Source organism: Ostrinia nubilalis, chromosome 15, assembly GCF_963855985.1.
Source record: "Ostrinia nubilalis chromosome 15, ilOstNubi1.1, whole genome shotgun sequence".
NCBI classification, from domain to species: Eukaryota; Metazoa; Arthropoda; class Insecta; order Lepidoptera; family Crambidae; genus Ostrinia; species Ostrinia nubilalis.
This window is the reverse complement of record NC_087102.1, coordinates 4,271,271-4,284,365: the sequence shown is the minus strand read 5'-3', so window position 1 is coordinate 4,284,365 and position 13,095 is coordinate 4,271,271. Positions and strand designations below refer to the sequence as shown.

The following is a 13,095-nucleotide window of genomic DNA, read 5'->3' as shown; positions in this document are numbered from 1 at the left end:
TGACTTTAGTAAATTACTATACTAATGTGATTTCTTTCTATATGAATATGAGGGACAGGATGTCCTAAGTTGTGCTTTATCTGTGCGTAATGTAAGGGATAAACTTCAAACTAATATATACAAAAGCTCTATATCACAGCTTACCATTTACATTGTGAGCTAAAGCCCTTTCATTTGTGTCAAATATGAATTTACAAACTTGCACTTTTTAAACATTAATAGTATAATAATTGTTTTGTAATAATAATTTCTGGACTACGGCTGTTTCTTTGTCATAATTTTTAATTTGATAAACATTATTCAAATTATAATTTTCAACTGACAATAAAAATTGTTTACTTTTAATGACTTACATATTTTTGGACAAATATCATTATTCTTCTACACAGCTATTGACTAGTCTAATTGCTAACAAAAGATTTGAGTTTAACATAATAATAATAATGTTAAGGATCTTTTCTATCAAGTTGTGGAAGTAGAAAAAGAATTATTTTATGCAAGTTATTAACAACTCTGATTGAACACAAATAAACTATGTTAAAAATCAATGAATTTACACAAACCATTTTATATCAAAATAAAGTAAGTGAATAAACATGTTATACAAAATATAGACTGGCTACCAAAGGCAAAAATGGTTTTGTTAACTTATTTTGATCACTGACAAGAACATAAATTCAATGTCACTGGGGAAGTAATCTTGAGACTAGAACTATGTATGACTAAATTTTTATCAAGTTAATCAGGTTTAATCATTTTACTGATGTGATGATGCATGAATGAAAGACACTATATTTGACATGTGTTCTACTACAGGCCTAGCATATAACCGAGTCAGTGCTTATGGTATGGGAGGAATGATGTGATAACATATGACGTGACAGAACAAATCAGTACGGCTAGCACGAAAAACTTTCGAGTTCGAATCGTTTGCGTATTCGAATCGTCATCAAAAGATTTAGTACGAAAACTACAACAGCGCCCTTGTGAACGTGTTGTAAAGTGAACTTAGTATAAGAAATCAAAATTGTCACGTTATAGTTTAATTTGAAAGTTGAGTATCGAATTTTGTCGAATACGCAAACGTTTCAAAGACGAAAGTTGTTCATGCTAGAGGTACTGAAGCACATATTAACCTCTCCTATGCTTTGTCTTAGATCTGTGCAACCTCCGTCAACTGCTATGTCTCAGATCTAAGACAAGACTACTTTGTCATTTTGAAACATCATTTGAAAACCGTAGCAGTTGGGGGGTGCAGTTTTGCGCGGCTCAATAGCACGCCAAAGGTTAAGTTTTTCTGACGTTTGACGTCACATAAACCCCCTCCCGTGCCGCCCCCTTACCTCAGGCACTGAGTCAGTTATGTGCTACCAGCCTTACTTATAAAAATCAACTAATCAACGTCTAAGCAACTAATTAACTAATGACTCGTTAACTTCTTAATCAGTAATTAAATATTTCTCACTTATAAACACTGCTTAAGCGTCACTTAACTAATCAACTGTTAATTAGAGTTTTTCTTTTTTAAATCCACCTGAACCGAACTTCAGACCAGTTCTAATGCCAAAATGCCGAAAGCCAATGCTAAAATTAAGAATAATAAACGTCAAAGTTATGTCAAATGAAACGCTGTCTGTCAGTCAACTGTCAAGTCTACAACAACAAACAAACAAAAGTACTGTAGCGACTATGTCCCACATACGCCATATTAAAATTATGTACCAATTATAATAATATACACTAGATAATTGTAATACTTCTTGTACAAACTTAAGATGTAAATGCTTTGTTAGTTTTTAGCGCAATTTTAAGGCATGGTAATTTTAGTTTCTCACGCACATGCACCCTTAGGAAGCCTTTAGGATTTTATTGTCGGAATGTTTAACTCAAGTCTTTTTAGTGTTTCGGGTTTCGCCGACGTAACATGTGGTGTATTATTAGTCCATTGAATTATTTTAACTGTGTAGGTATTAAGAAACACCAACCGTTGTAATGTCTATCTATTGTTATACTTTCACTTTGTATTATGTTTGCGTCAACCTTTGCCATGTGTTTCATGCTATTTTTTGTGTGTATCTTCGCGCAGCGCAGCAACACAGCGCGTTGCATGGCACGTCACGCATCAGCTGTTAACTTTTTGATCCGCCATTTTGGTAATTAGGGCTTTAAACAAGGGTCCGACGCTGTTTAACTTGACAGTTATTTAAGCAGTCACTAAGACGTTGGTTAACACTAATTATCGTTTTTAAGTTAAGATATTATTTAATAGACCGTTAAACTGTGTCTTAATTTTAATAAACGTTTATAAGTAAGGCTGTATATCTTTAATCTGTAGTTCAACTCATTTAGCGTCAGATTTTTGTGCTCTAAATTAAAAATTATGAAGTCGTGTATGGAAAAACCTAGGACGCGTGTCGTTGACACGGAAACATCGCTTTGTTGTGCTATATTGCCAAACTGAGTGATCTATCTTGAGCCTTACTTGGTAGGCTGGCTGCCTATAGAATCAATATAAAATTTAGTGCTTTCATTAATATATTTTATCATTACGAATAACAATCATGATTTTTTGATCTTAGTCATAAGTACAACTGTTATAAACAAAAATTCACTTAAATATACAGTGAATTAAAATAACAAATGTAAGCAAGCTTCTATAGTTACTGTACAACACTAATCAACAACATCTACATAAATCAGTCACTTATGTGGCACAGTGAACGGTTCACTACTTTATTACACTTACTAATAACACCCTTAACTAAAAACAAAATAGATTCGGCTGAATTATATTTACCAATCTAATGCAAAGCTCTGCAGTAGGTATATCTTGGACATCTACAGTCTCCTTGGACAAGGTCTAGTAATTTTCAAATTATAAATCAACTACATGCAGCTCATCCCGCATGGGAGACTAATAATTGTTGAAGTTGCTTGGTAGTTCTAAATTTTCTCAATTGCTAAGTGTTTTCATAGAAGGAACTATTGAAGTGTGTCGTGAGGAGGTAAACAACAGCTTCGTACGTTGACATCATGATCGCCGTGTTGGGTATTTGACGCACCAGTTGTGTGCCAAGGCCCCTGTAAAGAAATTTATACTTATCAATAACTTTCAATCCTTGACATAGGTTTCTGTTTGCTAGAGTAAGAGATTAGGGTCATCTAAATTTTTAATGCCCGAGTAACTTAACTATGACGAAAGACTACTGTGATTCGAATGTTAATGTGTACAAAATGTATTTAAAATGCGTGTTAGTAACAAAATCTTACCTATAAACTCCGCGATACCCCTCCTCCATCCAGACCGTGTGCAAAGTTTGCCAGAACTTTCGGTACTTGTCGCCTTCCTCTCTCAGTCTTGTTCTTGCTACCTCTGTAATGAAAAACAAATTAAGATGAGCTTGTTCTGAGGCGAGGCGATTGCGTTATGGTTCCGATTACGCGTGCCCAACTCCATAGGGAGTTTCATAAAGAATAGATCCTGTGCTCCGACATCAAAACTTGTATTACCCTCGTCTTATTAATCATTTAGGCATGCATATAAATACTGGTGGCGACAGTACGACCACACAAAATGAAAACATTTTCCATCGTAAGTCTTGTCCTTTTTGTGATTATAATAAATAATTATGTATGCAAATGCGGAAACATTACAACAGCTAATATCCGGTCTCTGTTGAAAAGCGTGTAAAAAACATGTAAAAAGTAGCAAAGAAAAAATTCATATCGCACTTTAACGAAATTTGGATTTTGCGGATTGTTCATTTGTGAAACTGATCATGAAGGGGAATCCTCAACATGTGGATAGTATCCATTATGAAGAAGAAACTAAGATGTCGATAAGAATGAAGATGCGACCGTTTTCAGATATTCTGGTCCAAATGGACATTGTGACATCAATATCTGTAATTATGTGAAACTAATTATGAAGAATAAAATAAGCACGATGCGACTGTTTCCGAGATATTCTGGCCTAAATGGACAACAAAATTTGTCGTGGGCGTAGTTCTGTGAGTGATCATGAAGAATCCTTATCATGTGGATAATCAATGCACGAAGCGACGATCGCTGGCGCCGTGTTGGAGCATGGAAATGGGCATTTCTGGATTTTTGGTATTTGTATTTTGCTGATCGATTGACCGACGACATCATTAAGGTAGCAGGAAGGCGCTGGACGCAGGCCGCTACCAACCGGGAAACATGGAAAGCATTGGGGGAGGCCTATGTTCAGCAGTTGACGTTCTATGGCTGAGCTGATAATGAAGATTTTGCTGATTATCCTGTGAAACTTCTTATGACATAAGACCCTCACCATGTGGATAAGCAATGCACGAAGCGACCGTCTTCGAGAAGGCGCCTGCTCCCATGAACTCCAGGAAATCCCGCGGCGAGCGCTGGTCGCTGGGAATCCCCTCCCGGTTACGCGCGGCCATCAGCCGAGCCTTGACACCCTCGTACAACACGAAGTGGACCACCGTCTCGCTGATGCCCATGTAAGACGCTGTTATGCCTTTGTAGAAACCCCGTATACCCTGTTAGGAAATGTGCCTTTATTAGCTATCGCTTTTGGTTGCAAATGCTCTCCTAAACAATGTCGACTCTACAATAATAATATAGGTAGATCCGCGTAACTGTCGCTTCACTCGTTTTACATCCTATTTGTCGATAAACCATTTGTAGAATTTATAGAAACGTTGATACAGCACGCAATGTCATCAAGGCGTGTGGGTAGTATGGTATATTCCTTGTACTAGTTGGCATAAATCTTAGACTCCAATAATTCTTACAAGAAATATTCGAATTTGTTATTCTAAACATGGCCACACGAGTTATTTTTCAAAATTAATTAATAATAATAAGTGATTATTGGGAAGTGTTTAGTGAAAGAATCTACACAAGACGATAAAAACATACAACGGAAATGTATTGTACAATACTTTGTATAACCGGACGACTTTTTATTTAATAATTATCGTATCAGTCATTCATTCATTATATTAATTACTAATTACCGTTCTAGCGTATATCCTCTTGATACACTGCACTGCCGTAACGTTCTGCCCGTCTAGTTGGAGCCGAGTCTTTACGAACCATATTGGGTTGGTCATTGTGCACGATACGAAACCTGAAATGTATGACACCGTTACAATCTCGTTTTCGCTGTCAACGACCTTAAAACTAAGTAAAGGTTCAATGAGTAAAACAAAGACATGAAGGTATTATTTTTTTATTTTATACGTAACCGTCTTGTCTTGCAAGTTACATAATAGGTACTCGGGAAATATTCAAGTATCTTACCTGCAGCGCTAGCTGCGGAAAGGTGAACTATAGGTGTGTCTGGAGGTATGTTCTGATTCAGGATAGCCTTAGCCTGTGAATACGTGCAGAAGTAGATGGCCCTGGAGGGCGCCACCCCCACAATGTTCGGGCCCAGGCCCTTGAACAACGCTCGCGGTCCCTCATTTTTGACAATGTGTCTGCAAGCGTTAAGATCAAGGTTAATCAATCACCTTTAACACAAACGTAGGAGATAACGTCCATGACGTAAATCCCAATCGACTCCCTCGGAGATAATATTTTTGTTGTCAACATCTGACTAAAAATATCATGTTTTGAGTTTATCCCGTCAGCTACAGCTGAAGCGAGCCGCGGGCGGTGTAAAATGTTTCACGGCCAGCACTTGTGATTCTCGGGGATATCGTCTAAGTATGAAAGGCCAACTGATAAAGATAAGCGATCAGCCAATATTAGCGGGAGTCGCTAATCAGAAAATATTTGGCGAACCAATGGGTCCAGTGCAAATCCGGCTCACGCGTGCTTCTCGTGACAGCGCGCGCGCATTTGCTTCTTATCTATTAACACAAGCGTGATAACAATGTCAGTTCCAGGCGGTTCAAGCTCCTTCTATTTGCCGGTGGCAGATTATTGTTTAAACAAACATAATCTCGACATGATATATTTTTTGTAGTTTTCCATTGTAATTCAATTGGCGTTGCATCTAATTTCGTGAATCATTCATAAGGTTGACAAGTGAAACAAGATAATCGCGCGGGGAACAGTATGCGATCACGTTTGGTCTTCACATAATAGTCTGGAGCACGCGATGGCTCGACGCCAATATGTCACTTAGGCTAAAATACATATAGGTAAACGATACAAACACACATAAAACTGCACATAACACTTACACTAGTAGAAAGTTGTGACATGTAATGTTGAATGAACTTTTGGCTCTGATAAACGGATATTTCTAAGGCACTGTACGCACCGGGAGGATTTGTGTTGCGAGCATTCGTTGCGCGAGCGATTGTTACGTAAAGCACAATAATATTTTGTCGCAAAAAATCGGCTACACCCTCTATCAGTCTAGGGTTTGTTATTTATTCAAACTAAATTCTCCCAGTGTGCACTCTCATTTCATGATGACAAAATGGTGATCTGTTTTTTTAACATTTAATTAATCGTAAATCGTGCCGTCGCAGTACTCGTATGAATTCGTAAAATGCGCCGTGAAGTATAAAAAGTTGCATTTATGATTCGTTCAGCGAGGTAACAAATGGTAATATGCATTACGAACCATGTCACGAGTTACGTTGCTCAATGGTCTTACTAACAAGTTCTACAATGGAATTTCATCACGACAACAATGTTATTGACGGTAAATGGTTGGTGAAGACTGCTCACCTGATGCATTGGATAAGGCTCATCCTGGAGGTGGTCCTAGCGTGGCCAGCCCTCGCGTACTGCTGCACCTGACAATTGTACGACATCAGCATACGATCGCCCTGCTTGCTGTATGCGAACATCGCGCCCATCGTCCGTCTGTAGCCCCATTTGGCCTCCTGCATACATGGCCAACGTTATGATGGGACCATCGCTTGTGTGAAGCGTCATAGCTCGGCCAGGAGTTGCCGCTTTGTGAGCAGATTTTATTTTACAATTTATAGAAATGTAGAGACGCGCTTCCCGCTTTCAGTTTACAGCTTCAACTCGTGGCCGAGCTATTTTTTATTAAAAGAGTGAAACTGCACTGCAATAGCAGATGTTGAGAAGTGTGAATGTTGAGCTATTGAAGCTGCATTTATGTTATGTTTTCAATTGATAATAATATTGCAAGTCGCACATGCCAGTGAAACGGAACAACGTTTGGACTTTTTAATGCTTTGCACATATTTACATCTGAGAAAACTACAAGTGAATCAGTTATTACTTATAGTATGCACGTTTGCTGTGTTTACTACTTTGTGACACAATAGTCAATAACTACGCTTTACACAAGTGATGGCGTAGGTATTTTTGAAATCACATTTCAGGGCTAAATGTTTCCATACGGCTACGGACCTATATCCTACATCATTCGTTCAATATTCGACGTTATATTATTACATCAAAAGAAGTCAACATCTTTGTAACACGCTTCTCTGTGCTGTACAAACTAATGTAACGAGATAGAAACCCTACATGCGCTGATTACACCCATTACACAAATAGACGAGATAAAAGGCAACTTACTACGCAAAATATTATTATCTCAAGTATTGACTCGATAAGTAATCCAATACCTAAAGAATAATTGCATTATTAATAAGTTTTGATTACAAAATAAATACCTAAGTGCACACCATTATCTCAAGCCAATCGGATGCAAGCGTCGGCCTCCTCCTCCATGGCGTGCTAAGTATAGCTCGACCTTGAAACTTCGTTAGGTTCAGTACATCTTGACATTGCGTAAGGTCAATGGGAATTGCGTCTTTGTGGAAGGATAATAACTTAATAAGCCAGAAGACAACAGTTTGATCAATCAACGGAAATGTCGAGCAACATGCAGCTAAAGTCATTTATTACTTTATTACGTGGTTTTTGTACACCAGTGTTGCCTTCTAAAAGAAGTTGAATGCAGATTATAAAACTGTAAATATTATATGAACAAACATAACATTACTCAGATTAATGGACTCTAAAATACAGCTGAATGTGTAATTTATGAAGGACGAACTACGCAGCAAATTAAATAGACGGCGCTAGATTCTAACTTTATTATGTAGTAGACGTGGAGGCCTAATAATAAATTAAAACTTGGACGAATAAAACTATGGATAAAGACAAAACGGTTTCAAGTGTTATAGAGATTGATAAAAGAGAATCATCATCATCATCATTTCAGCCATAGGACGTCCACTGCTGAACATAGGCCTCCCCTAATGATTTCCACAAAGGTCGGTGTAAGCATCTAATGCCTTCTTGCTACCTTTATGAGGTCGTCGGTCCACCTTTTGGGTGGACGTCCTACTAAAAGAGAATAATTCAATAAAATGTAGTAGCATGTTAGAGAGAGACCACTTTGATAATTTGATTGTTTTTTTTTATTGAAATAAGTCGACTGTCGAGTATCTATTACGATTAGTAATCTCTTCTGAAGTAACATGAAAATCTAGGTGAGGGATGTACCCACCTACATTGTAATGGGATCAGTCCGGTCATCAATCATTGAATTGTATTTAATACTTTTGTACGAGCCAAAATCAAGATGTCCACGACCTACTTTTCTCACACTACAACGAACGGATAATCTGCTATCTATGAACTACATTCTGAAGGCAAATAGGTTTTTTACAAAGATAAACCTACTTGCTGAGACAATATGTGCACGTAACATTCTGTTTCATACAGTATCGCATAGGATCCGGGACACTATAATTCTTGTTCTTGTTTGATGTTCTGACTAACTTTATGCAGTAAAATTATTTTAAGATTTTAAGCCTAGTCAATCACAGCATCTAAAAATAACAATCGGTTTTACAGTCTATTACGAGACATTGAACTGCTGATTTCTGAAGCAAGAACATGGCAATTTTCGTAGGTACAACGGAGCAACATGATTTGGCTTGCAAAATGTTTAGGAGCCAATCTTTGGACTCGAGCCAATGTGGCGGGTCACTAGCTCCATAATTTCTTTTAATCTGCCGTAACGCCAATGAGTACACAAATGTCATCGATAAATAATAAAATGATTCTTACTATCACAACAATTACCTAACTCCAAAGTCAGAGTTTGTACTATGGCGACTAGATAACGGAGATACACGTGAATAATAATACTTTACGTACACAAAAAACGTCATTGACTCCGGATATTATGTGCTAGAGCTTATTACGCTAGCATTTTTTACCAGTGGGATTCGAACCCATAACACCTGTCGATTTAGTCGTAGCCGTTTAAAGGGTGCTTTAGAAAAATATATTGAAACAAATTCGATTAAAAACATGGCATCCATGTGACATTACACCCAATTATGCGAATCATTATCGTCACAATAATAAGTAATAACAACGTCTTGCTTGATATTACTTAGCTTGATAGATCGTTATTCGTTTATGATATCGTAAGAAGTGTAGTTACGTCAGTATACAGCACGATGATGATGACCGTAGAATACTGTTGATGAATTGATACAATTGTCCCTATTATTCTTTCCAACCACTTATTGTAATATTATAATAAGTTTAGAAAAATACCTATATTTCTCATTACCAGAGCATTTGAGTTAATCGTGGGTAAGTCATTAAAATTGTAATTTACTTACCTATAAAAAAAGGAACTGTATTATAAGATTTTAATTTTATTTTAGTTGAACTGTATCAACTCAAATATTTGAAGAGCTTATGATTTCATCCATTGTGCAAACAATCCGTGTTGTTTTGGTGCAATGCTACAAAATAACAACTGGATCAATAATAGCTAAGCTGCTAGTGCCAGATGTCTTTCAAGAGAGAGACAAAGCATTTCGTAAATTACTTGAATTTAAGTAGATTGAGACAAGATAGCCCAGTGGGCCATTCATAATCTGAGGTCGTACGATCGATGCTTGGCCTGTACTACGGAGTTCAGGGTAGTAAAAAAGCGTAAGAACAATAATATCGAAGGAAACCTAGAGCTTAAGACTGGTTACGTTGGGCTTACAGTGCCTACAGTATACCTATATAAATAAATAATAATAATAAATAATAATAAATTAATATTTGCTTATATTAATTATGTTTAAGCATGCTGCCAGCTTATCACAGTAAATTCTCTACAGGGGTTTGTTTATCAAAAGAATGTCAATAAACAATCATATTTAGTTCGATCCAGTTTTATCCGAATTCGACAGACTGATTACGTTTCGTAGAAAGATGTCGCCCTTCTTTTGACGCAGTTTACAACAATTTAAGATTAAAAAAGTTGATACTCATGGCCATAAATAAGACTGGATTATAATCAATTGATATTGATTAATCGTATTTACCAAAAACTTATGAGTAAAATTACGTACGCCTATATTTTCTTTTGGTTAGGGTAAATAAACAGGAATGTTGTTTGGGTGGACGATCAATTGGCAAAAGGCGTATAATTAAATTATATCGACTTTTGTTGACTAGTTAGCAAATAAATGCAACAGAAAAAATATTTAATTGGTAATGTTCCGCGATGACTTTCTTTAAATATTGTTTATCAGAAAAGCGAAAGGATATAAGAATTACACACAAATGTGTTAGTTAGGTAGGTATTTGAGGACCGCGAAAATGCTGATAAACCTACAATAAGAATTCGCGCCGACAACAATTATACTTCATCGACTGTTTTATGTTTATTCTTATAACCACACCTATTTTTACATTAACTTACGTATGCAAACATAATCGAAAACCGGGTGATAATACCTACCAGTTAATGATAATCTTTTTTAAACAACAATTGCTTTGTTCCTTTAGGTATTACACTTATTACATTATATTAGCAGTGGTTCCTTCATACTGGGTAGGTATTGCGTCATATGTTATAGATTTTCTCTTCTAGGAAGAAGGGACATGATTTTCGATTGTGCAATATTTTGAATTGAAACTTATAAGTTGCTGTTTGCCTACAATAATTAGACAAGTCAAAGTTACTTTGTTAGTTTATTTAAAATGAAGGAAATATTTTTAGGATTTTAATTTTTACTTATTTAAACTTTACATAATTTTACTTACTACATGAAGTAATTATAAAAATACCTTAAGCCACTCTATAGATTTAAACAGATGATAGAGCACTTTTTGGTTTCTCTGTTTCTTAATTTTCTATACATAATACACCCTGTATAGCCAACCCTACAACTTGGGCACCAATTTAATCAAGGGGAGGGGATTTTTTTTAATGAGAATTCAGAATTAAACCATTAGTAAACATAGTAAGCTCTCTATCCTTGATTACATATTATCTTGCTGTTTATGTATATTGTGTAATCAATCACATGGCATATTTAATAGTAGGTATACTTGTATACTTAAAAAACAGATAATGAATACCAGATACTTGTAGTTAAGTGTTATTAATTATAGATAAAACACTGTTGGGGAACCACTTTAGAGGCAAATTATAATGTTCTTAGTAAAGTACCTAATTTAAACATTTAAAGTATGCATAAGGCTGTTGTTAAGTGTAGGAATACCAACATTAATCATACGAAATATAATCAGTAAATGTCAAACATTTGAGATAAAACAAAACATACTTTAGGTATGCAACTGAAATGTAAAGAGCAAAGTCCGTACCTGATGTTTGGGAATTTTTGAGCAGACTTTCCTTGTGCTGGTAGCATTATCAGATGGAGGGGGGCCCGGTGGTGGCACCCCTACTCCTTTGGACGACTGAAGACGAGTTTTGACCACTTCTAAGGGGCAAGTTACAACAGCACCAGCAGTTCCAGCCACTCTGGAATCAAAACAAAAATATGATGATTTCCAATTCAATAAAAAACTTGCTATGCTGTCATTTCCTCTTTTTTTCTTCTGGCAGATATTTAGGGTTTCAGACCAATTGCTAAGGAGATGAACATACCTAAATTGACACCTAAGAATATATGATCATCCATTAATCCAAAACTTTTATAAATAATATTCTTTCTTTCTTTCAAAACATTAAGTCAAAAAGTAAGTCATCCATGAATCCTGATATAAAATGGTCAGGCCTATTACAATTTTATGTACTAAAGAACCTCCTAGAAACATTTTTGGTGGAAATCACCTACTGTACCTAGTTGAATTTAGCGGGAATCTCCCACTTTAGTTGAATTTTCTAACATACAGTTTACTGGAAAGTTTTTGTTTTGACTGCTCTATGTAGGTGAGATAATTGCTGATAGTATTCCAGCACTTATCTGACTGTGATGGATGGATGTGTTCAATTACAAAAAGCACTTTTCACACCATATTGACCTGGCAACACTAGACTTGGGTAAAATTAACCTCGCATTGGTGCTGAGCTGAAACCATGTGATGTTGATTTTTTAACAGTCAAAGTCAACATTTTTATAGGTGTTTTGTAAAAGTTAGAACCATAGAATATGAACTTAGGTGAATGTGTTGTGCTATAAAGAGTTTCCATCAATATTTGAAGTTGAAAAACATATTTTCAATTGTTTATTTACATTTTTACTGCTTTGAAAGGCCATCAAAATATCATAAAAACAGGTCCAAAAATACGTTCAATACACAATAAAGATAGTGACAAGGTCTTGTACTTTTGACATCACAAATTTTAGCCTTGTAAACTTATACATTTGGGTTCTAGTTGGAAAATTAGGGTTAAATAAATATTAACATACCAAAGTTAATCAACCTTTAATTAGATTTAATAAAAGCGTTGGCGGAGAGCAATCGTAAACAACCTTTCGCCACATGTGCCAATGATCAGTACGATTATATTAGTGATATAGATGAAGGTAATGATAACTACAAGATTAAGGTTCATACGGGGAAACTTTACTCACCCGCCGGCAACAAGGTGTATAGCAGTATCTCTCTGAGACATTTTAGCGCCACAAGAATAATTACATGACTGCAAATTGCGACTGTCTATAAATAAACAAATGCACTACTACTACTGCTCAATATAGTAACATACACACAACTTCGATACTTGAAAGTGGAAACAGGAAAAAACTTTATTCTCACGAAGATCGATTATTGTCTATATGTATTGAGATCTGATTTTCATCAGTTTTACGTGTAATTTAAAATATAAATCGGCGAAATCCTTCACAACACCGCACTTGCACGTCGTACCACGGGGTG

General features: G+C 36.1%; 1 protein-coding gene across 2 annotated transcripts; it reads right to left on the bottom strand.

Annotated features, from left to right (window-relative positions):
* Window positions 1-2,323: 2,323 nt before the first annotated feature.
* LOC135078801 (mitochondrial carrier protein Rim2) lies at window positions 2,324-13,080 on the bottom strand. Of its 2 annotated transcripts, none has more exons than XM_063973356.1 (8): window positions 12,792-13,080; window positions 11,575-11,734; window positions 6,685-6,842; window positions 5,299-5,477; window positions 5,013-5,125; window positions 4,313-4,532; window positions 3,271-3,373; window positions 2,324-3,081 (listed from the first exon to the last, which is right to left on the bottom strand). In XM_063973356.1, exons 1-8 carry the CDS (start codon window positions 12,830-12,832, stop codon window positions 2,961-2,963), a joined length of 1,095 nt encoding a protein of 364 aa, XP_063829426.1. In that variant the 5' UTR covers window positions 12,833-13,080; the 3' UTR covers window positions 2,324-2,960. The 2 variants fall into 2 exon arrangements, with proteins under 2 accessions (XP_063829426.1, XP_063829427.1); XM_063973357.1 differs by having other exon boundaries at window positions 6,685-6,752.
* Between the last annotated feature and the right edge of the window lie 15 nt (window positions 13,081-13,095).

Bases quoted from the DNA above. Each gene is read 5' to 3' on its own strand.
- LOC135078801 (XM_063973356.1), bottom strand. From the start codon at position 12,832: ATGTCTCAGAGAGATACTGCTATACACCTTGTTGCCGGCGG. The intron at 6,843-11,574 runs GTACGGACTTTG...CCATGTATGCAG, and splicing joins CAAAAATTCCCAAACATCAG to GAGGCCAAATGGGGCTACAG. The intron at 3,374-4,312 runs GTGAGGGTCTTA...TTTTCATTACAG, and splicing joins GTGCATTGCTTATCCACATG to AGGTAGCAAGAACAAGACTG.